The sequence below is a fragment of the Epinephelus moara genome, chromosome 19 (assembly GCF_006386435.1).
Source record: "Epinephelus moara isolate mb chromosome 19, YSFRI_EMoa_1.0, whole genome shotgun sequence".
Taxonomy (NCBI): Eukaryota; Metazoa; Chordata; class Actinopteri; order Perciformes; family Serranidae; genus Epinephelus; species Epinephelus moara.
Window position 1 is genome coordinate 35,668,644 of NC_065524.1, and position 24,904 is coordinate 35,693,547.

At 41.7% G+C, this 24,904-nt stretch overlaps 1 protein-coding gene across 1 annotated transcript in view; it reads right to left on the reverse strand.

The window, feature by feature from the left end:
- The window catches only part of LOC126407255 (pro-neuregulin-3, membrane-bound isoform), a 521,618-nt gene that overhangs the window by 184,491 nt on the left and 312,223 nt on the right, over nt 1-24,904 (reverse strand). Inside the window, exon 2 of the mRNA XM_050072014.1 lies at nt 8,196-8,325. Within this exon, the coding sequence (XP_049927971.1) occupies nt 8,196-8,325 (130 nt within the window). The remainder of the gene's footprint in view (nt 1-8,195; nt 8,326-24,904) is intronic.

A 24,904-nucleotide genomic window follows, 5' to 3' on the forward strand; every position in this document is an offset into this window, starting at 1 on the left:
AAATCCCTGCTGTCAGAAACAATAATGCACAGGATGCACTGACCCCTCCATGAATTCCTTGACTCTTGTTATGCTCACTGTTGGGATGTCGTGGGTCTCTCAGGGTGACAAAAACTCACATGTGTGTGTTTTTGTGTCGGTCACTGCAAATGTCCTTCCAAATGCCCAGAGAGGAGACTTCAGGACCTTGGACAGCGACATTTTCTCACTACTGAACTTCTCATGTTTATTTTTTTGATTTATCTTTTTAATTTATTTTAATTTAAACAGGTTTTGAGTGTGTGCTATGTTCACAGCCCAGTAAGCACTGATTTGGTGGCTTGCCTGTTAAAGGACATGTTTAAGCTGGCTAAGTCTACGTTTTTTGGACATGGGTTAGACAGCTCAAAAAAAGTGGTAACAAATATTTGATTTTCTATTTTTGCTCAACCAGATGCACAGCATTTTCTAAAATCACAGGTTGATGCCTGTTCCACTTTTTTTTTTTTTAAATTTTAACTTTCATTTGTAATGCTTGTAAAAATGAAATGAAATTAAACTATGAAATTATTATTATATTATTATGAAATTGTATAAGTTACATATATAATAAAATAAATTTCAACCCTATCACATGTTGGCATTATATGTTTCTTCCGCGGATATGTTACATTTGTAAGGGGTTGTACACACGCTTGGTCTTTAACCGCCTGGAAAACACGAGGTCGGGCGCCGAGCACCACTTTTGTTCCTTTTTTGAGCCAGCTTTCAAGAGCACGGTGGAAACTTGCGTCTGAGTTTGCTTAGCAACCTTAACAAGCACCATATCAAAGCCTATTTACCTGAAGAGCAGAACACCAAAATGATCAACTTTTCCATATTTACCACAGACTGATATTTACTGAAGAAGAGAGAAGATATCTGTCGGCTGTGATTGGTTGTTCCTCGTCACATGACATGCACGCTGCTGTGTTCCAAAAGTTGTACTCTGATTATCTCAGTACACATGTACACATGTTCACCCAGCTATGGTGTCACTCTGGCAATTGAGCACGCCTGCTGCGTGTCTACATAAATTTGAGGGCGCAAAAAACACGGCATGTACACGGCCCCTTAGTTATTATGTAGGGGATATGTTAAAAAATTCATTTTTCAACAACCCTGTGGCAATGTGTGATTAGGTGTAGGAACAAAAACCATTTGGTTATAGTTCATTTCAGGAAATGCAGGAAAGTCTTGTTAAAAAATGATCACTTTTGGTGGCACTTTCCTAGCTAGACACACGCAACAATGTCTCTGTAAAAAAACACAACCACATTTCATGGCACTATCCCCGCTGGCAGATGCAGTTACAGATCGCTAAAAAGCACCCATGTTAAGATGCTTAAAAACCCAAAGAAGATGCAGTGACAGGTTGCTAAAAACCAACTGCGTTTGGTTGCAAAAAAGATGTGAGAAGACGCAGAAATTCCTCACTAAAAACAACCTCTTTATGGCACAACCTGCGCTGGAAACACAGCGACGGGTCAAGAAAAAACACCAACATTTGGTGGCTAGAAAGCTGCTAGAAAAACAGCAATGACTCGCTGAACAACTGCTTTGGTTGTTAGTTGGACTTGAACAGTGCAGCTTTGTAGGCTTCTCGACTAAGTGACACGCCTCCACCATGATACATATGAAATGTACAAATGGAACATATCTGTGATGTGCATAGATGTACAAGAACCAAATTTTCTTGTGGTGACTGGGCTGAATATTGTCGATGCCACATGTATAATAATTTTAGGATTATTTAGTATGGCAGTGGGGTACAGGCTTTCATTCGCAGATGCTTCAGGTGCCTGCTCTTTTTTCATATGCGTTTTAATCTCCTTGTTTACTGGCAGCTTAGATGTGTGTTATTGCTGCTATGTTTTCAATTTCATGCATGCTTCTTGTTAATTGGCTCGCCAGTGTGTGTATGTGTGTGTGAGTGTGGAAGGCAACGTTATGTATTCAGCGGAGCAGCCACTCTGTGCACCTGTGAGGCCCAAGTCAATCTGGTGGCGCTGGTCCGTGGCCGAACGCTTTGGAAAAAGCCTGAGGTCGCCCAGGAAAGGAAAGGCTGGAGTCCAGGGAGACAGGAGGGGAGGATGAGGAGGATTGTGAGTGAAGGGAGGAGGATTACACTCCAGAAGAAGAGGTTTGCCTGCTGCACAATCTCCCCCTCCTTACCTGTTCTTTACCTTGAGCAAACAAATGCAGGAGCCAGACTTTTTTGCACTTACAGTACCATTAACATTTTTAAAGCCACTCCAGATTTGTGTACTTAGCTTTAGCTCTCGGGACGTCACAGTTTGATTAATCTGATCTTTTCTTCCTTGAGCGAGTTTGTTGTCAGAACTGTTTTACTTCTACCGTCTTCCAAATAACCTCCATTCACATTTTTACTTGTCACAGAAATAAGAGAATGAGCTCTCTCAAGGTTATGTGTGTTTTTCTTGCTATTTAAATATCTATGTCTCTCTTTCATGTTGGTCGAGCTCTCTCTATTCCTTTGAGAACAAGTTGCCATTGAGTTTTATTGCCTTTCAACTGAGTCGCCAGGAGACAATATTTCCTAAAATGTGATGCTCTCGGCAGAAGTCCCTATCACTCCAGTGGGAGGAAGCTGTGATGAAACAGGTGGATGATGTAAACGAAGAGGAAGGCAGATGAATAGCGAGGGGCGAGAGAGGCACGCAAAGGGCACGCATGACGTCATTGAGGATAGCAGTGCTTTTTGTTTGAAGGTCTTTGCTAGAAGCTCTCATTCATGAAGCTAAGTTGTTGAGCAAAATAAAGAGGAATACTGAATTTTTTGTTTATCATCTAAAATATCCTTGAGTCAAATACTGCTTATCATTCAATTCAAGATGTGTGTGCAACGACAGGGTGTGCTTTTTACCCATATTACTCACATCAAGCTCGACAGCAGCCGTCCTTCCTTCACAATTTATGTTTAAAAAAATGTTAGCCCTGAACCCGGATTTTATCATTTCTCTCTGAAAAGCCCCTCAGTTGGTGAGAGGTCAGCTCCACGACCTGCAACGCAGTCTGGGCCAACATCTTAGCTTCCAACACACACACACGCCAGGTGTGTTTGTGTGAGTGTGTGTGTTGTATATCTGTTTCTGCCCTCCGGAGAGTGTCTGTATCCCAGACCCAGGTCTCATTGGCGTGAGCTTTGCAGGAATCTCTTTCAAACCTCCGCTACCTCCACCTGCCAGGTGAGATTGCCTTTCTATCGCTCTGAAATAGCCTCTCGACAGAGGGCAATGAGATGGGTTTAGCTAGCCCTTGTTGCCAACTAGACTGAGGGAGAACCTTTCTGCCTGGTCACACCAGCAGGCGGAAATAAATAATAAATGGGCCAGAAATCAAATCGATCGCACCTCCAAAGACAGAATAAATTAAACAGCGGCCACGGAGAAGAGGCAGAGCTAAATCCCCAGGTCCTCTGGCTCAACAGAGTGACCGAGACAATTATGAAACTGTGGATCTGTTACTCAGAGAGTCACCACAAAAGCCAGAATATGAGAGTTAAGAGAGAAATGAGAGTATAAAATATAATCACAAAGGGAAGACACTTAAATAGACATTATTTAAACCAGTAATTACACTAAAAATATCATTAGAGGTTTTGTTCTTTTTGGGAAAATCCTGCTAAGCTGATAAAGTAATTAATCAAATTCACCATCACATACTTTTATAACTGAATGCCTTGGCCTCTTGCCATGTTCTGAAAATATTATCTTAGCACACTGACTAATTTACTGGTTAGCTGAGCACTAATGATTGAATGCCTGACTATGTTGCCCAAAGCAGTGAGCACTGGCGTACGTGCACGCGCGCATGCAAGTGCCTTTGTGTGTGTGTGTGTGTGTGTGTGTGTGTGTGTGTGCCAGAGTGAGCGAGCACGCCGTATGACTCACGTCGCGTCCCCTCCCCTCTCTGCAGCCGTCCCCGTGGGTTGACAAACACAACCATCGCACAGCGACAGCACTAAACAGCGCTCTGGGGGACAATCGGCGCTTGTTTTACAACTGGTCGGGAATGGCACTTGATACTTGAGTTATGACTCTTTGAAGAAAATCATTGCAAAAAGGATCAAGTTTCATCTCGCGAATAAAAATGATTAATTCTGTGACAAATAATGCCACAAACCGGCTTAATTCATCCCCATTAAATGTCTGGATTGATCACACTTTTACAACCTGATTTGTCTCAATTTGTTGTAAACACAAATTGAATCAGATTATGCATTGATCCTGTGCCTGGGGTGAAATTTGTCATTCTTTTGTTAATGAGGATAAATTAATGTCTAACAGCATGCCAAGTGAAGCACAATGTATCCTCTTTTTTTTCTTCTATGGTGAATTTTAGTAATGCAGCAATTACTTCCTGGTCTTTTGTCACTTAAGGGCCTTTTTCAGACTGTATATCCATTCATAAAATATTCATGTAAAAGGGTTTGATTCCAAAAAGAGTCATTACCTTAGTTTAATTCCTGAGTTCCAAACTATAAAATATTACCCCTTCTACGCTCTAAATGTTATTTTTTAAGCAAAGTACTAAATACACTTCATAGTTTTACTTCATGGTCATACCAGCTGTTATTCAAATTAAGAGCCGGTGCCATATTGTTTGATGGTCCGTATCTTTCCTTTTGAGAGCTCATTGCCACACGATTAAGCAGTCGAGATCAACCCGGTGCACATTTCTCTCTCCTCTGTGCTTCAACACACACATTAAGATGCACAGACAGTGTGTTCAAGGCCATCCCAGTGTACATCGCAAACCCTCGTTCTTTAGCAGCTACGCTTGTCGACAGATTATGTTGTCATGGCAACGGAAGCCAGCATGGGAGGAGGGCAACAGCCCTCCTCTCATCGCCGACTCCTCGTCCGCCTACACCTCGGTCTTTCTCTCCTGCTCTCTGTCTGTTTTCTGCCTCTCTTATCCCGCTTCCCCTCGTCTCTTTCAATCATCAACGCTTTTTGAAATAAAAGCTGAAAAACAGACGTCTGTGTGTCGCGGACGTCAGTTGACTTTTGACTGGATAACACGGTGGATATTGTACTGAAAACTGCAGAAGACAGGCTGAAGTGGATAGCTCTTTGAGTGCATTCACTCAAGGAACCAGTTGTCCAGCTGGCTTTCAGCAGTAATATGATTCCTTTAACATTATGTTAACAAAAGCCACTGTTGTCATCAGGGAAGAGAATTACAGAGAAACTGTGTGCAGGTAGTTTTCTGCTGCAGAAACCTAATTCTTTGACCATATAGCTTGTCCTCTCACTGCACTGTCACTTGTTCCAACAACAGACATAAAAACAATCCTTAGGAGCAGCATCTTGTATCACTGAAGTCCAAATTATACTTCCAGCGCCTGTGTAGCTACACACCCTCTAACTACACAGATTTGTCATTTGAGCCTGTTGACGAAGGGAGTCTGTGCGCTGCCCAAGCTGTATGACTTGGCAAACTATGCACCTTACACTGTTCCAACTTGTATGTAGGTACCTAATGTAGTCTGCATCTGTTTTAGAGCATTTCAAACAAGTATGGTTCCAAAATAAATTTGTATATCAGAGAGAAATCAGAGTACTGGCCCTGCAGCAAGCAAGACGTTTTCATACCAACTGTTCATGTAAATGCATCAACACATGTCCTCTGTAACTAGACTTCTCCCAGTATTCTGGTTTCTTTGTGCGCATGTGTATATAGATATACATATCTATATATTTTCTGATTCAGAGTCTTACTTGCATTGTTGAGCCAAAGCCTGACCCCCGTCATCATCCACACACTGTACACGCTTGGTGCATGCATACGGATGTATACTCGTACCTCAGGGGAGGCAAAACAGGCTCTTTGAAAAACAGGTCGGGTGGAAGTCCTGCGGTTAGATTTTGGGAAGAAGTTGTTCTGGGACTTAATTAGAAAAAGGGCCCCACATTTGAACAGGCTAAGTGCCCATGAGCTCTACTCTCAAATCTGGGACATCTAAAGCACACACACACACACACACACACACACACACACACACACACACACACACACACACACACACACACACACACAAACACTGAGCAGCAGAAAATCTTTCCATTCTGTATATCAGAAGAGTTTTCAGAAGTGTAGGTCTTATAGATATATACCAACAACAAAGAGTGAATTAAATGAACACTTAAATCATCTAAGCATCAAACAATCAAAAGTCTGTATGCGTGAAACACAACTCAGATAAGTTTGTAGCTCCCTACATCAGCTGTAGCCACATTGGTTTTACAGCACTTGAGATTCTAACAATGATGCAGAGTCATGGCAAAGAGAAAGCATCAGAATCTCCACAGAAACATTTCCATGTTTCTGTTTAATCCACCTCTCAGCTGTTGATCCGTATGTTGGGTATGATCCAAACAAACATTATTTAACTAGACTAATACATTGCTAAATATGCTACTTCCATCACAGCTGCTGGAAAGCATGGCAATAGCAAAAGGTGGAAAAAGTGTATGACCGTTTGAACATACAGATCAACAGCAGAGAAGTGGATTGTGCAGGGTTTGAAACTTTATATGTTCAATAATGCCTTTTTTGCCAGAACTCTAGGTCAACATTGAAATCCATTGTAGCACAATATTGACACCATACTCCCCGAAGGAACGAGCTACAAACTTTTCAGAGCCACTCTTTAAACCCAAAGTGAGTGAGATGAATGATTGAAACTCAAAGGACAGATTTTTGGTGGAAAAAATCTCCAAACTAGAGTGTTAGTCCTCGATCTGTTCAATACTTGATCTATACAGCACGATCTAACAAACATCCCATGACCAAAAAAACAGAAGGCACAAGAAAAAGATATAGTATTCCTCTTGCCCTTTTCTCAGAAGTAATAAACTAGAACTACCGCCCCAGTGTGTACGCCTCTGCACCCCAGTCAAGTTTCTTCTACAGTTTATGACAACATGGATACTCCACACACACACACAGCAGCAAAGAAGATCTATACAATCAGCACAGTTTCAAGGTGGACACCCAAGATTAGTGTCACCAATTCAGTATCAGACCAAATGTCTCCTCTTCTGTCCCTGAGTTATGATGCTGACTAATGGCCAGAAAAGTGTTTTCATGTGAAACGTTAAGATGTCACTTGACAGTGAAGATTCTCAGTCCTCCAGGTCATGGTAATCCTAAGTGCTAATATCGTAGGCAACTGGACTTGCTTTCGTTTCTTGAAGACGTTTCGCCTCTCATCCAAGAAGCTTCTTCAGTTCTAAATGACTGGTACAAAGTTGCAGGCTATAAACCCTGTGTGGGTGTGAACCCTTGCAGAGTCGTAGGGGTCACGTAAGCTCTTAGTTTCAGAGTCGTTAAAGTCACAATGTGAGTCGTTGACCCACCTGGCCACCATGTGAGTCATTAGGGTCAGGTGGGACCAGGGGTGAATGTGTGTGAAGTCGTCTGGGGAGGACTACAACTCTGCAAGGGTTCCCACACACACAGGTTTTGAACTGAAGAAGAGGCGAAACGTCTTAAAGAAACGCAAGCAAGTCCAGTTGCCTACGATATAGCACTTACAATTATGATGTCACAGTGAAGTTGACCTTTGACCTTTTGGATATAAAATGTCTATGAGGCATTTGTGTGAAGTTGTGTCATAATTAGTGTAAGAATTATTGAGTTATGGCCAAAAACATGTTTTGTGAGGTCACAGGACTTTGATCTTTGACCACCAAATTCTAATCAGTTTATTTTTCAGTCGAGGTGGACATTTGTCTCAACTTTGAAGAAATTCCCTAAAGGCATTCTTGAGATATCTTGTTCACCAGAATGGGACAGACAACCCAAAACAAAATGCCTCTGGCTATGGCTATTGCCAGCATGGTGGCATGATAAAAAACTCTTGTGTCAGCTCACAGCAGAATCTTGCACAATAGCAGTAAGTCTTTAAAAAGTTTCTCAAACCCAGTAATCACATTCAAAAAACATCCAGTCCAATAAAGTCTCATCGCAGCATGATAAAAGGGAGCCACATCACAAACTAGTCTCAGCCACACCCTGAATGTTACTGTCGAAAAATATATAATCAAGAGCAGGAAGAAACAGAAAACATAAATGTAGTAAAGAGCAGGTGAGAGGAAGAGGAGGCATGAATAATACAGTAAAAAAACAGCAGGTCAGTCACTTACTTGCAGTGCTTGTGAGGCCCACTAAGCGTCTCGATGACAAAGCATTCGCCGCCGTTCAGGCAGTAGGCCAGGTCCTTCTCATGACAGGGTTTGAAATGCTCCGAGTGCAGCGGAGGGACAGTTGGAGATGCTGCAGGACAAACAAAGAAACTCTTGTTAGTCATAATCAACCCGTAAATATTTTTTTTTTTCATGAATGCGTTCGCTTTCCAACAATCAGGCTAAGTGACAGTGATAATTCATCTCACTGTCTTCTCGCGGCCTATTACTTCTCAAACGTCATTATTTTCTCTTTACTCGACCATTCTGCAAATAAATCATTATATCATCCCAAATTGCAGCACAAAAAAAAAAAAAAGTACAGCGAGTCAGTTTTCCAGCAGAGGCTACTTAGTCTCTACCCGAGGATCCATAACGAGCGTCTGCCTCTGCCTCATAACATACTGCACGTTGTGGATAATACCAACACACTATTGTTTGTTTAGACCTGCAATGTCACCAGCAAAAGATGGATGGAGGACGGGTAATAATCTGTCCTGCTGTGATTAATACTGTGTGGTCACAGTGGTGCTGTTGGAGAGCTTGACTTCTCCCAGCGATTTATCACAACATGCATGGCTGATTGTGGACAGTACACACTTCTGAGGGAATCTGCTCGGCGTATACCTTAATGGATGATCTTATCACGGAAATTAATAAGTGAAGCGCCAGTAGCTTAAGAGGTAATATGGAAATACTAAAGTGACCTGATGTTGAAAAACAGTAGAACCGCGGTGCAATTAATGACGTTGGAGGCATTGTTGTTCTCGTTGAGGATAATTTATAAAACAAGAAAGATAATTGAAAATGGAGAGATTGCAGAGAGTTCATGGGCAGTCATCCATCAGCTGTGTTTTGAAAGCCTGAGACGCAGTTGGTCGGGGCGTTGCTTTCAGACGTGTGGAGAAATCAGATCTGCAGCACAGATGATGTTCTTATTAATACCAGGCCAGACTGCTGATGGTTTCTTTTGTGCTTACAAATGAAAAATGAGTCTGCTAAGGGCTCTCATTAGCCCATCCTCAACTGTGTTTTATAAAATAGTGGGATGAGCAGTGATGAGCCAGAACTTTATGCTTCAGTGATTAAAAATCAGTTGTACTCACAGAATGCTGTTATTACCACGAACATATTGATTACTGTATTAGGTTGTCCTTTAATGGCGCGTGGAAGAGACATCCGAATGAAGTGTATATTTCTCAATCAAGAGATAATGATGGATTTATAATAAGCAGTGTTTTAGGAGGGATAGATGGGCGAAGAGAGGAGAGTTAATACAGCCTCAGATCTGTTAATCAGCAGTGTGAGGCGTGTGTGTCTGTGTGTGGAGTGGCGGGTTAGATTGGGAGTTGCTGGGTGTTGATAGGTCTCCAGGGAACTTAAACAACCCTCGGTAATTGGCTGTTGGGGGACTAGTTTCCATGTGAGAAGGGGAGGAATTGAGTCAGCGGTGAGACATGGTTTTATTAGATGAGGCTATTGACAGGTTGGACATGAGGACGAAGCTGGAGCTTGTGCAGGATTGTTCTAACAATCAGGCATCACTTTTGAGCAAGTCAACAATTTAAAAACCCAAAAAATCTTTCATTTAAAACCACAGCCGCTGAGGCTAATGACACTTTGGCAGTTTTTCCTTTCTGGCTTCAGTGCCTGCTTTCAACAGGCGAGGTTAAGGGTCACCTGCCTCGTGACAGTGAGAGTTTATCCCCATTAAGGCGACCTTGAGCTCCATGGTGAAGCCCTAACCTGCTCTGGAAACGGAAGACAATCTAAACCTTTCAGAGGCTTCATGGAGGTGCACGGGAACGAGCAGGTTTTGTACAAAATTAAATGAAACATTACAATTACTATCCATATTTGCTTTGACTGAATTCTTGACTATGGTTCTTGTTTTTCCCTGCGTGGTGTTACATGTGCAGTGGAGCTGCTGAGTGACAGGGGCAGTCTGTGTGGTCTGTGCGTCATGCTGCCTGTGCTCGCTCCAGACATTTCCACCTTCATTCTGGTATCAGAATTCGAGTTGCCAGCTTTGTAGAACTGTGTGAAACTGACAATTTGACTGGAGTTTGCCTCCTGTCACAGAACAAGGTTGTTTTTTCTCTTGCTAACCTCAATCATGCTATAGTTGCCATCATCAGATGCATAAATAATCCATCGTTAACAATTTTCCGACTATAGGCTCGGAATTATGCAGTTCAACAATGTCATTTGATTTAATTTGACTGTGAGATAAGCACATATTATGCATACATGGTAACGAACATTAGGCAGAAATTACAAAGTCAGCTTAGCATGACAGAACTACACCATAACATATATTCACGCAACAATGCAACCATCAACTCAGTTCAACCTTTTTAAAGCTTTACTTTGCAGTGCACATGAATTCACAAGGACACAATGAGATTAAAGTCAATTTGAAGAATGCATTGTCTTCCTCAGAACAGCTGCCAGCTAGAAAGAGAAAGAGTGAAAACCTATAATAGAGCGAGAGGGAACTCGTAATATAACAATGCCATGTGGTATGTCCTGACATGATACATTTGGCTTGCAGTGCCACACACTCTGCACACACAGACACTCAAACAAAGGCCAGAATTACAAAGCACTGCTGTGTCTTTCTTAACACTTGCTCTGCAACTCGATTTTTTTTTCAAACATAAAGGATTTCCCTCCAGACATGATTTCATGCTTGGACTGGGCTGGGCTGTTTTGTTAGTCCTGGCGATAAGTGACAGAAGCACCATTTGTCGTCCTCTCCCTTTGTTTTTTGTTGACAGAGTTGTCACAATGCACTGTAGGTTGTTTAGCTTAACACTCGTCACCTGTCAGCTCAGACGCAGCGCGCGCTCAAAGAATAGTGTCATTTTTAAGAGGCAATGCCAGAAGTCGACAGAAAAAATCTTTTCAGTCTGCTGAAAATATCACTGCAAGTTTGAAAACATTGCTCACAGAAGGCAGACGTCAATCACTGCAGAAGAAAACAGTCCAATTTACTCCACCCTACTGTGAAGAGAGAAAGAGGGAGAGCACAGCGAGGATCAATAAACCATCGCGCGCTGGATAACACAACCCTCCACTTCAATCTTTCTTTTCCCCCTTTCGTCTCCCTCTCTCTGCTTACAGGAAGAAAATGAGGAAGAAATAAGGAATCTGCTGATTTTCACCTTTGCATCAAGGCACCGCTCGGTTTTAGTGGAGCAGAGGCAGCAGCCATTTATGTAACACTTTATAATTTAATGATAAAAAAAGATCAAGCCCTTTCTGAACTCCTAACAGTAACACTGAAGTCTTTAGAGGACTTTCAAAGAGCTGAATATGCTAAGGAGATCAACAGCGAGATGAATCCAATCACCAGTGGGTGCAGGTGATGCAGTATTCATGATTTAATTATTGTTCTTCCGTTTTGTAAATCCAGATCAGCAGGGGAATATACAGGCTGAATGTGAGCATTTACAAATTCAAATTTGGAGACCTGACAGTGCAACCCTGTCTCCTCAGCCCGCTCTCATTCCCAGGCCCTCAAATCCTGATGCAGTGTCATGCCCTGTATCAACGCAACAAGCACCCGATGGCATCTTTATGAGATACACCAGGCTTTCAGCTAACTCTAATGTAAAGTCATCCGTGGAGAGAAGGGGAAGGGTCACACATAACCTGACTTTAATCCAGGAGACCGCAGTTTGTGCCCCGTTTGAAACCAAAAGTCAGTGTTGTTTTAACATAATGTTACGTAATTTATATTAGGTCGCTGCACTCTGACGATACCCATGTGACACATTTACGTGATGTTATGCACGTAACAAACATTTTAAACCGGGCTGTACCCAACCTAGAATTGTGTCAGTCAAATCAGATTTGGCTGTTTAATATGAATATTCAACAATTCTTTTTTAAGTTTAAGTTTACAATTCTTGGGGCTCAGCGGGACGTTCAGTGTGATGGTGGCATTCTCGTGATATAGTTAACAAGCTAACTGTGCTAACAGTGGATTGGAAATGTGCAACAGCATTTTTTTTTTTTTTTTACACTAGATATCAAACAAAAGCCAAAGAGTGTATTATATTAAGTTGCTGTGAGCTGTTAATTCACCACTTCTTCAGGTGTAAAGTTTCTCCTCCCTTGTGCTGATACATCTGGTCCGCAGCTGACTGTACCAAAGAGTACTGTTAAAGTCAAGAGAGCTCACTCTGTAGCTGAATTTGAAGTAGACTGCACAGTCAACCGAGGAGTCTCTGACTGATGATTCAAATCTTCAACTTTCAGGGGGAAGCCCTAATTTTAACCCAAAACATGACTTTTTGTCTAAACTGAAGCAAGCAGTATTGTTGCCTCAACCTTACCACGAGCGTTTCACAACATTAACCACATGTTCTCATGTGTTTCGGCTGTGCGTCACAAAGATACGCTAAAGGGTGCCCTGTACGTCACTATCAGATGCAGATGGGCCTCACAGAGTGTTGGTATTTGATAAATGAGAACGTGTTCTGCAGTAGTAGCCATCTGTGTACTGTTACCATCTGGCAAACGATACAGAGCCCCCATCTGCAAGCTTAACAGATTTAAATATTCATTTGTCCCTACCTCTATTAGAATATTAAATAAGGTAACAGTTTGAGATGTGCAATATATGTTGATGTTGTGGTCTATCCCCTTACTGTACTTGTATGGGAACATGTGGAAATGTGTAATATGTGTATTTATTGCTGTGTGTATGAGCAGTATAGGTAGTATTGTATTTATTGTTGTGCATACGTGCAACTTTTGTTTATCTGTGTGTTTATGTGCAACTCTGTTGTGCAACTTACCTGTCTTCTCCTTCTGTAATTTTAACTATGGTGGCAGCTTGTCTCAGCTCATGGAGTCCAAGACAAATTTCCCTTCGGGGACAATAAAGTATCTATCTATCTATCTATCTATCTATCTATCTATCTATCTATCTATCTATCTATCTATAATTGCGAGCTGAGCCATAACAGGTCTCAGACTGTCAGCCTTGGCTGGTATGTGATCCCCCTCAATGACGTAATGAATTTGGCACTGTCTTCTAATGCCTCAAAGCAGCACGTGTGGAAACCAAACTATGTTTTCATACCACTATTTGCATTGCCAAATGTGTTTTGGATGAAAGCAGGAAATTGACACTGACGACTGGGGTTTATGTAGACTCACAAGTCAGTCTTTAGACGCTTTGCTTAACTAAAGACTGATGTCTTTCTCCCTGATTTTGTGTTTAGATGGGCGGATACAATTTCAGAGTTTTAAAAAACTCCCTACATTGCAGAACCAATAGTAAATCCGCAGGGCGGTCCTTCGATGGCTCGCTGAACTCTTGTGCTCGTAAACATAGTCCGACTGCGTTAAAAGTTTTAAACAAAGTCGCTGTAAGTCCTTCATTTCCACAATCTTGTGGACTGAGCACACGTTCGATAAAACGGAGTTAAATCTCTCGGCATCCATTTTCAAGCTCTCTGTGTGTTTGTTTCCTTGCGGACGAGAAAAGGGGGAGCGCACATTTCCGAGAAGGCATGTCCTTTTAAAAAATGCAAGAGGCGTTGCTTTGTTGCCGGCCGTTTTCTCCGTTGTGTTAAACACACTTTAGAAAGGAGTGTCCCCAGACTATCAGAAGGCGGAGATCTCTGATTGTCTGGTGGTGAGACTAGGGTTTATGCTCTGCATACCCTTGGTGTGGATTTGGAAATGTGTCCCATCAGCATATCCTATGCTACAGCACCCTGCAGACTTTTTCTCTGTCTAACCCCTAAATGCATACCATAGGTCTTTATTCATTCATTTAATTCAATTAAGCGCTGCACTCCCTGGTAATTCTCAAACTATTTGTTTAACAATGCTCTGGTGTCAAAAATCAGAGGTGATGGTGGTTGTGCTGGTCTCTGAAACATTTATAGGGCCCCTGGAAACCTGTGGTATGTACAGTAAAAAGACTGCATTCTTTTATTTTCAACATGCTCATAGTTGTTAATGGTGCAGCGCCGGGGTGTCAGGTATAGTGCAGAGCAAGCATTTTCCTTGATAGTGGAAAGCTTTGATGACAGTAGCTCTGGAACTTGTTTTCCCCAGATCCACTCGTCAGTTGAGCACAATGGAAAGAACAGAAAATAAAAGTCGACCTTCATAGTACTTTAAGTACAAATGCAACACAAATATCTGCGACTTTCAAACATATTGACCTGCTTACTAATTGCTATGTGACAGAGAATCATTCTTTAGATGCCTCACTGTTGTAGGGTTCTTGGCAGCTGCTAGCTGTAGAAATAAATCTTTCTCCTGACTTTTTACCGGACAGCCCTGAATTTGGCAAACAATCGGTCCCTAGCTATCCGGTCAGTAAATACTTCTCCAAGCAAGTCAAATATTTCCTTTCAAAAATGAAATAGGAGAAGACACTTCCAGAATATTATGCTGTTTGCAGTGCCCCTTCACAATTCCTTCAGGTGGCCATTTACTTCTGATCCATTTTGGAAACCATTTGAAAAGCAAAAATGATTTTTGACTGAAACTCTAAGTTTGCATTAGTAACGAAATAGACTTCTGAGCAGATATTTGTCACACATTTCTTTGCCAATGTCCATTTCCACTCCATTTCCCATTACTGTTCAGTATGGAAATCACTTATCTGTGTTATATTGGACGATGGTCTCTGTGGTGTGGTTATATTTTGTTATTTCCATGTTGAATTGAGCTACAAACCAAAGGAAATAGCCGTATACTGTGAACCTTTCTGCATGCTTTCACAGAGAATTTGAATAAATTAATGTTTGAATATGCTCAGTGTTGAAAATACTGCACTTGGTCGGTTAAAATGTTAAGAATTTTGAAGTCCAGCCAACAGAGAACATCTGCAAATTGTACCAAATGAAGACATGAAGCTTTTCTTTGCTGGTATTGCAATCTTTTCTAAATTAATTACCATGAAAGGGCCAGTTCAGCAAAATGTGCTTAAGCAGAATTCAAGTCATATTTTATCCAGAGCTAACAATTCCCAGCAAAACACTGATTAGGCAATCATCAGTAAAACATGTTGCTGTGGGGAACATGTTTTACTGATGCTGAAGGCAGACGTTATACTGCCTACATGGCTGAATGCACCGGGGATTGTATTATGATTATCAGATATTTCACGTCCTCTCTGTCTGTCACTCAGTCACTGCTTCATCTTTGCAGACTCCTCCTCTCTTTCCTCCCTACATACATGTGCACTGATAAGCAGATGTGTTTGAGGGGGTAAGAGAGTGACAGTCCCGCGGGCAGGCCTGTAATGGCGTCCTTCATGGATGACATTCCCCCAGAGTGGCAGACCAACAGGCAGCCAGCCAGGCTTCAAGCCAGCCAGGCAGCCATGCTAACTGATAGCGAAGGTCTCTGGCAGGCTAGACCTGGCCTGCCTGATTATTGATTGGCCTTGAGAGCATGAATAAAGTCCAGAGGCACAGGGACCAGAGAAGAAAGGATAAAAGCAAAAAGACGACATTGTGTTTTCTGGTGCAGAAAGAAGGCTTATTAGCTGTATCAGGTTGCAGGTGTTTGAGATGTAAGTGGTGGTGTAGAGGGGTAGCAGTTCACAAACAGAGAAGAAAGCCATTTAACCCAGACGAAGGAGGCAGAACAGTGACTCAGACAGGCAGCATTTTTAAGAGTTCTGATGGTGCTTTTCCATCTCTAGTGGCAACACCACCCAAACAAAAAATCAGACCTTAGTCTGGAAAAAAAAGCTGTATTGTAACACATGCATGTTAAACATGTAACACATTTGTATACAGTAGTAAGGTAGATGACAAAAATGCATGTGGTATCATGCTTACATCTGAAAATAATTCTCGTAAAAGGAGGATCTATACAATCAGCAGCAGTTTCAAGATAAGTGTCTCCTATTCAGTATCCGGCCAAATGTCTCCCCTTCTGTTCCTGAGGTATGATGTTGAGTAATGGCCAGAAAAAGCGTTTTTACAGGATATTGTGACGTCACAGTGAAGTTGACCTTTGACCTTTTGGATTTAAAATGTCACCATTTTGACTGATCCGTGTTAAATTTTGTCATAAAAGGAATTCTGGAGGTATGGCAAAAAACCTGTTTTGTGAGGTCACACTGACCTTGACTTTTGGCCTTCAACCACCACATTCAAATCATTTTATTCTTTAGTCCAAGTTGACGTTTGTGTCAAATTTGAAGAAATTTCCCGAGAACTCACGTTCACAAGAACAAGACAGATGCAAGAGCACACTGACCTTGACCCTTGACCCCCAAAATCGAATCATTGTTGAGTCCAAGTGAACGTTAAATGCCAAATTTGAAGAAATGCCCTAACTGTGCTCTTGAGATATTGCATTCACAAGAATGAGACAGACAAGGTCACAGTGACCTTGACCTTTGACCACTAATTCCTAATCAGTTCACTGGTGATTCCAATTTAATATTTGTGTTAAATTCCCGAAAGGTGTTCTTAAGATTTCGCATTCATGAGAATGAGACAAGGTCACAGTGAGCTTGACCTTTGACCTACGACTACCAAAATCACCAAAATCTAAACAGTTCATCATTAATATTTTAAGGTTTTCTTAAATTCAGACAGACAAGGTGTAAGGAGATGTGTTTTACCTGCTTGACCGTTTTGACTAAGACTCCAGTCTTCCTCAGAAGCGTCATCCGACGTGCTGCTGACGTGTCATATATAATGTGTCAAGCAGGTAAAACACATCTCCTTACATCTTGTCTGTCTGAATATAAGAAAACCTTAAAATATTCTAAATAAGAAGACAGTATGAACCTTATCAATCATTAAGTCCAAGTGAAGATTTTTCTCAAATTTAAAGAAATTACCTCAAGGTGTTTGTGAGATATTGGGCTCAAAAATATAATGCCTCCGACTATCGCCAGCACAGAGGCCTTAAGAGAATATATCCGTTTATGGACCTCACTTTGTGCACAGGGTAACTGTCATGTGGGGCCCTCTCCACATGTTGTTTTATGATTGTTCATTTAAATTTCTCACATTGCTAATGTTATACATGAGTTTCATTTCATTGTAACAGTTGACCTCACCTGACAGCAAATGTGGTCAAAGAACGTTAGCTAGCAATCAGCTGTGGCTGAATGGAGTAAAAATGTTCTCCCTGATTAACTCACTGGTCTGCTGTGTGGGTGCTGTGTGTCTCCCAGACTATCTGAGGAGGAGTGAGACTGTCATGGACACTTGATGGAGTTAATTGAGGGAGACAAATGATTTATATAAAACTATTAGAGATGACGTGTCCCTCTGCTGGCACTGGACGGTCCTTTAATGGACCGAAACACGGGACGCAGTGACGATGGTACTGTGGATAAGATCAAACTGATTTAAGATGCCCATTGCTATTGCATTTCACTTTTAAAGTCAATTTCCGCCAAATTAATATATGAATAACCAAGTGTGAAAAAATCCAATTGTGGAGCTGGTTGTAGCAGTGGTTGCAGTCTGTGCCTGTGGTGTGATAATTGAAACTGTGAAGCTGATATTTAGATTATGTTCATGCCCCACATTTGAAACCGATGAGATAATTTATTTATTTAATGATGGGCTGTGGCTTAATTGGTAGCACACAGAGTAAGCCATCTGATGGTGCATACTGGAGCCATTTATGAGAAAACTATCTGAAAGGTGTTTGAAACAAACAGAAACTCATGCAAGGAGCCTCAGATAGTCTGTTCTTCAAAAGATGTTTTATCTAAGGAATCATTTTCATCCTTTCCCCTCCAGAGATCATAAATATATTACCAGGCATAGTTTGCACTGAGCAAGATTATATACTCCATACTGTATCTTCAATAAAGCTCGGCTCTTTCTGAGAACAAACAGGGAAGTCTGAGTCATAGAAATAAAATGACTAGAAAGGGCATTGAACTGTTTGCTGTGGTCATTTGACTTGTACAAAATAAAAGGGGCTTGCTGTTAGGGGCTGTAGAGTGTGTCACACTCACTAGTTGGAGAGCACAGTTTTGGCCTCTTTTAATCTTATTTTTCTTGTTTAACAGAAAAATGCATCCATATAGAAATCCAAGTTTCTCTCTTTCACTGAACTAAAACTAACATCAGCTGAACTACCTTGTTAACTGAGGCTGCATCCAAATTCGACAGAAACAAAAACAATAGTCTTAAACTGTCTTGTTAGTCATCTGGCAAGTTAGTCCACTGTTCCAACAATCAGCTCTGCACATAAATCCCAAATTCACTGAGTTAGATGTAAAAAGACACGCTGGATCTACATACTGTTTATCCCCATAGTATAACGTCACGCCTCTCAACTGATGGCTGAGAAGCTGCACGCTGACCAGACAATCTTCTTTGAAAGCGGCTACACTTTATCATATTTCAACAAACATGCAAATGAAGGCAACAACAGAAACAGACTACTTATTCAAAATGTAATGTTTTGACTCCACTCCTCATTTGGTCCTACTGCAAAACCTCACCTCAGTGACTTTGCAGCTTGCCACAAGTTGGTTGGTATGTAGAATGTTCATATGGAAGTAGGCTCGCTGCCATGGCTGCAATGGCAATGTATACATAAAAATAGCCACTGCTCTGACCATCTGGCTACATTGATGTGAATGAGGATGACTGTTCAACTCTCATTCTGTTTCTGGTCTAAGTTAAACATTTTAGATCAATCCTAAAGATTTTCAGTAAAATGTTCTCACTGAAACAATCCTGCTTCGTCTTCTTTAACTTACTCCATGACAGACGTACATAATTCATTAAAAATCTGAAGTGTGGGACATTCTTCAAGCCCTTACCAAACGAGTTCACACAATGCCGATTAAGCCTTTCACCACCAAGGAAAGCTCTCTGTAGCCTATTTCAAAGTATACCCAGGTTGTGGTGTCAGGTGTCTGTGGTGACTATTCTGTGCTGGCACACCATAAGTGATGCCTCGTATGTCCAGCCACAGCTAAAGGGGGCAGGAAATGGGGAAAGACCCAACGCATTCTCATCCCAACTCATCAATATGGGTGCTCTGTCTGTTGACTTTCATGTCTACGTATGACGCGCCAGATATCTTCCTGTATCTGTTGTTGACGTTCAAGGACGCCATGTCAACTTACTCTAGATGGACACAGTCTTGTTCAAAATAAACTCACACTGGTAAAACATCTTGTATTTATGTCTATTTACTTATGTAACAAAAGCATCACAGTTTGGCGCAACATTCACACACGAAGCAAACAGCAGGTCCCTGGGTGAAAATCTGGGTTTGTTGGCCTGTCCACCTCCCTCTTGCCCACCTGTTAGGGATTTTCCAGCTCATTCTATTACGTCTTACCAGTGGCGTTACAAACCACCACAAGCCAGTGTGTTTCATAACACTGTGAAAGGTGCCTTTGTGCACTGGTATCTAACGCCCAGATCACTGACAAAGCGGTGGTATTTGACGAGTTCGGAATGACAATGGGCTGAAAGCCCATAGCCTATGGAGGAATATCCTAAGAAGCGTACAAGAAACTTTTCTGGAATGGATGCTCAGCAGAAAAAAAGCATTCAGAGGAAGGATTAATGTAAAAAAAAAAGAAAGCGATTGACTGCAAGGACAAACAGGGATCACCACTAGTGTAGCTTCTCCTTGTTGGAGAGCAGTGAAAGATAAGGTAGACATGGATGTTGCGTCACCGCTGTTGGATGGATTGGTATTTGTAAAACACTAGAGCAGTGCTCGTTCAAAACATGTCTGTTCAGAACGGGGAAGATGTCGTGAACTCAGGCATTCGTCATAAGCACACTTTCCCAACCATTCTGCACTACAGGTTAAAATTGTACTGATATTTGATGCACCAGAATTGTGGATTGAAATGTCTCCCTGACCTCAATTTGACCTCTTAGGGACCACAGTGCTGTATAGAAATAGCACTGCAGGGGAAAGAAATCTGAATTTGGAAGCCCAATGTTGACTTGACTGCTGCTGCTGCCACCGCCACGCTGCATAAAAGAGAGTGCTGCTACTGTAGGAAACCCTGTACAGTCATGCTTCAGGATTATACTTGTGCTTATTTCTATTCCTGGTTGGAATCCTACACACGTTCCCATGGCTACGAGGAAGTGACTAGATGGCACTTTGCACATTTACGGTGTTTTTTTAGATGTGAAAATCACTGATGGTGTTTTTTCAGACTTGAATATCATTGAAGGTAAACACAAAGGATGATGTAAGAGAGGCTGCTGCACTCCAGAAGTGTATGACATGTCAAAACACCAGCACTGGTTGTTTTCTGTACACACCTGCTGAAGATGCTCATTACCGCTTTACAATGCACTACTACCAGCGTCAGCACTCGAGAGAGGCAGCAATTTCATCACATTTGTTGCTTGAATTGGTGCTGTGATTGTACACTAGCTACTGCAACTTGAGTACTTTTCTGTCTGTCTTATTCTTGATAAGTGAATCAAATGACACGATGCCGTGGGCAGCTCAGTCTGTTAGCATTGTACCTTTATGCAAATCACAAATATATTACATTTGTATGTTTCATACAGAATATAACAATGGTTTTTAAAGTGACGTAATTCCAATTACGTACATGAACTGACTTCAGGAGGTGAGGTGGATGTTGAATGGCGTGACACCGAGGTGCAACAGCTACCAAGCTGCAGACCTCTGTATTAACAAACACCAACTGAGAATATGATCTTCTCCTAATCCTAAACAAGTGGTTTAAACATAACCATAGGTTAAGCACCAATCTTATATGTTTCCACTACATGATAAAGTTCGAATGTCACATTTAGGAGGTTTGCATTAACGTACAATGCCAACATTTATTCTTGCAATTGGGTTGCTGTGCAGCATGGCCAGTGTTTGTTGCCTTTTAAAGCAAAGTAAATCTCATGTTTGCATTGACACTTGTCTGACTTCTATTGTCTACAGTGTTTCTAATAAGTTATATAAAAAAATGTAGACCGATGACAAGCTCTAAATACAGTTTTAACTGGGGGGAAAAAGGCACGGTAATCAAATCCATGGAAGGGATAGCACTTAGTTGGTTGGGAACACCAAAGTTGCTTTGTGACGAAGCAAAGAATTCCAGTACAGTTATATCTCCTTTCCTTTCATGAAGGATGATGCTGTTTCCTCGGCGAACAGAGATAGGAAAGCAAACCCTGAAGCGCCTTTTCTTAGCATTTAAAGAATTCTACAAGCTTTTATCATGGCTGCCAGTTAGATACTTCTGGGTCAGTTCACTCAGTTTGGAGCCTCCCTAATCAAAAAAGACTGTTCGACGCACCCCAGGCATGCTCAGCAAACAATCCCTCGGTAAATAAAAGGTCAAAAAACACATATTCCTTCTGTGCTGGTCCATCTGTTTTCCATCCCATTCTGCCCGTCTTTTCTTTTTTTCCCCCACTTACTTGCTCCAGTATCTTTTTATGTCTCTGCCTGTCTGCAGCCCACCATTGCAACAGCGGGGTCACTGGCAATTTCCTTTTTTGAAAGCAAGGGCACCTCTTCATTCTTTCTCAACAGAACAAAGAGCCAAAACACACATGCGCAAATATCTATGGGTGCAACACATGCATACCCCGCTAGCTTCTGCACCTATTACATACATCTAAAGATATCAATGTTTGTGTGTGTGTAAGTGGGTGGAAGGAAGAGCACACACCTGCACATAACACTATAGCTGAGAGAATGTATCATCAAATGCTCCCTAGAGTACAATATACTCTGTGTTAGAAGGGTTATTTTGCTCTCCGTCTATAAAGCAGGTTGTAGAGAGAACAGGCTTATTACATGCTGTGCACTCTGCACAGTGTGTGCAGTCATTACATCCTATGGCTGGGTGATTAGGCCTTAGAGTTATGCAAAAGGTATTATTGTCAGGCAATCTGTTTTTTACACTGCAAATCTATTTCCTTTATTTTGTTGAATTTGTTAAACAGAAACCTTTTTACTGGGAATACTAGCCTGTTAGATAACATGATAAATTTTGGATTTAAGGTCTAGTTAGACTTCAAATGAGACTGTGTTAAGCTTGAAGGAAGACATTTCACTTCCTTGTATGAATGAATAGTTGAATTCATAAGCAAAAGAAGTCGTCTTTGCTCACATTATCATGGGTTTTGTTGCTACAGCCTTACTTGGTCTGGTGCTGACAGCAGTTTATGATGGCTACAGAAAACATTATAACAATAGATATTGCTGAACAAACTGCATTCACTTCATGGACTTAATGACTCCGCTCTATTTGTGCTACTGTTTCAACACTGACCATTATCCTGTAATAGTCAGTAAAAGCTACATACAGTACTGTACCTCACATAACCGCATTTGTGGTCCGTGGGTAAGATGCATGGCTACAGCACCAAACTAGCAGCTCCTATCTCAATGGAAGAAAGGGGTAGTTGTGTTTGTGTGTGCTACTCCCTCCTGGTGAACCTTCGCATCATTCTCGGGACCCATTGGCTGTATTCGGCGTCTGACTTCCGGCAGACGGCGATACAGCCTCTGGAGGCAGAGACTTCCGGCAGACGGCGATACAGCCTCTGGAGGCAGACCCCCGATTTTTTGGCATTCCGGTTTGAGTAGGCGAATTTCCGTTTCCGACTTCCGTTTATATATATAAGTAAATATGCTGAACCATTGCGATGGATTCAGAGTTTGCAGTGACACCAATTATGTTCCGCCTCGTTTGTTCACCGCACGGAGCGTTTAACCTGGCAACAACTGCAGCCGGCTCAAACGTGACTGATCAATATCACGCGGACTACAAACAGCCTAGCACCGGAAACCAGGGCTCTTCCGCTCTTCTTCTCGAGGCAAGATCTCCGGGGTTTGCCTACAGACTCTGCATTCACTGAATGTAGAGTCTGTATATAGAGACTACCTTCGCATCATCATATGTAAAGGAGCACAAGAATTTATGTCCTCAGAAATCATGTCTTAATAACTCCTGCATTGAACTGAATAAAACGAGTACCCTCACTGACATAATGCATTCCTTTGCCCCTAACCCTGACCACCATGGCTAAATGCTTAACCCAGACCTCATTCTTACCTTCAAGGGACTGTTCTGACTTTTCCAAATGGCACTTATCCAGAGTCATTGTATTTCCTTCAGTAGATGGTGATCAACACAGCCCCAGTTTGAAGAGGCTTAGCAATGTTCAGCAATAAAGTGCATTTTATCCGCCTATGAAAAGTCCCACCCCAAAAAGTTCCATCACAGATTAAGTGTGCGCTATATTGAAAGTATTTTCAGTGCTTTAACCTTTACGTCAGACAACCAGTTCCAACAGGGAAGCCATTAGCGACTCTCTTCAAAGCCACCAGACTCCATTGACAAAAACAGTAATTCTGACTCACTCAACGTGGGAACTGCCGTTTGGTCTACCGCTGCCTTTATCAGTTAGTTAGCTAGTGTTATGGTATGAATTTGGTGAATCAAACTAACCACTTTAAACATCGAAGTCCCACAATAACACAAATAGAATAACTGATCAAGGCAGCAGCAGACCAACAGCTCCCGTTAAGCGATGTTAAATCACTGTTTTTCTCAATGGAGTCTGGCTTTGATGAAAGCAATATAAAGGCATCAGTTCCCTGCAGGAAATCGCTGTCTGACAGAAAAAGTAAAGCAGTAAAAATACTCCCAATATAGTGTACACTTAGCCTGATTTTGAGTGTTTTAGCTGGGGCTTTTTTAGGTGGCTAAAATGTTTTATTGCAGACCCCATTTACAGCAGTACATTGCTTGGCTTCCATGCTGGAGATCCAGTCTATGAATAAGTATGATAATAAGTATGAATAAGTGCCTCATACAACCCCACTTCAAAAAATCCGCACCTCCCAGTCTTAACCTTCAAGCTGTCCTTTTAAGGTCCTGAGAACTCGCCAAAATGTCCTCACAATGCAGAAATGTCCTCAGTATGATGGTTTGAAACTGAAATTTGTCCTCATAAAGACGCCCCCTTCTCCCCACCACCTCTGCGTTACTATGACAGTGACACTCCCATTCATCCTATTTTCCACTTCAGTTTCTCGTTACTGTTCCCAAAGCCTCAGAGAAACCATGGCAGTTTTTCCAAGCAGGGTTGTAGATGCAGCGTCGGACACCGGGTGGCTATGGAGGGTTGAGGGTATCATTATTGCACAGCATGATCCAATATAGATAACAGCATACCTCTCTCTCCTTCTCCCTCTCTTTCATCACCTCTCTTATACAGCTGTCCAATAAATATCCACCAAATCACCTTCATAGATACCAAGGCTCTTTTTGAGATAAGAGCTCCAGTCTGTGAGGTGCTGTCTTTTTTTTCACACTTTGAATGCCTCTATTGCAGATTGTTTTGATTGAATTTAATAGGTTTTGTGCGAGGGCCAAACACAAAATAGATTAAAAGCTCATGAATTTAAGAATCGGGGAATTATCTGACTGCTTTAAGTGAAAGGTTTCGACCACAAACGTTTTATCAAAATTGTTCTGCCACAAAGTGCTGCCGCATATGCTGTCGAGAGAAAGTCGTGAGGGAGAAAGAATGAGCGGACATGCAGAGAGGCGGCCAGCCTATCCGCTTTTAGAAACAAGTCTCTGTCTTATGCCTTGCCGGGAGATGTGTCTCTCTCCTATCCAACTCTATATTCAGATCAATGGGAGACAGACAGCTTGGCCAAGCTGGTCAATA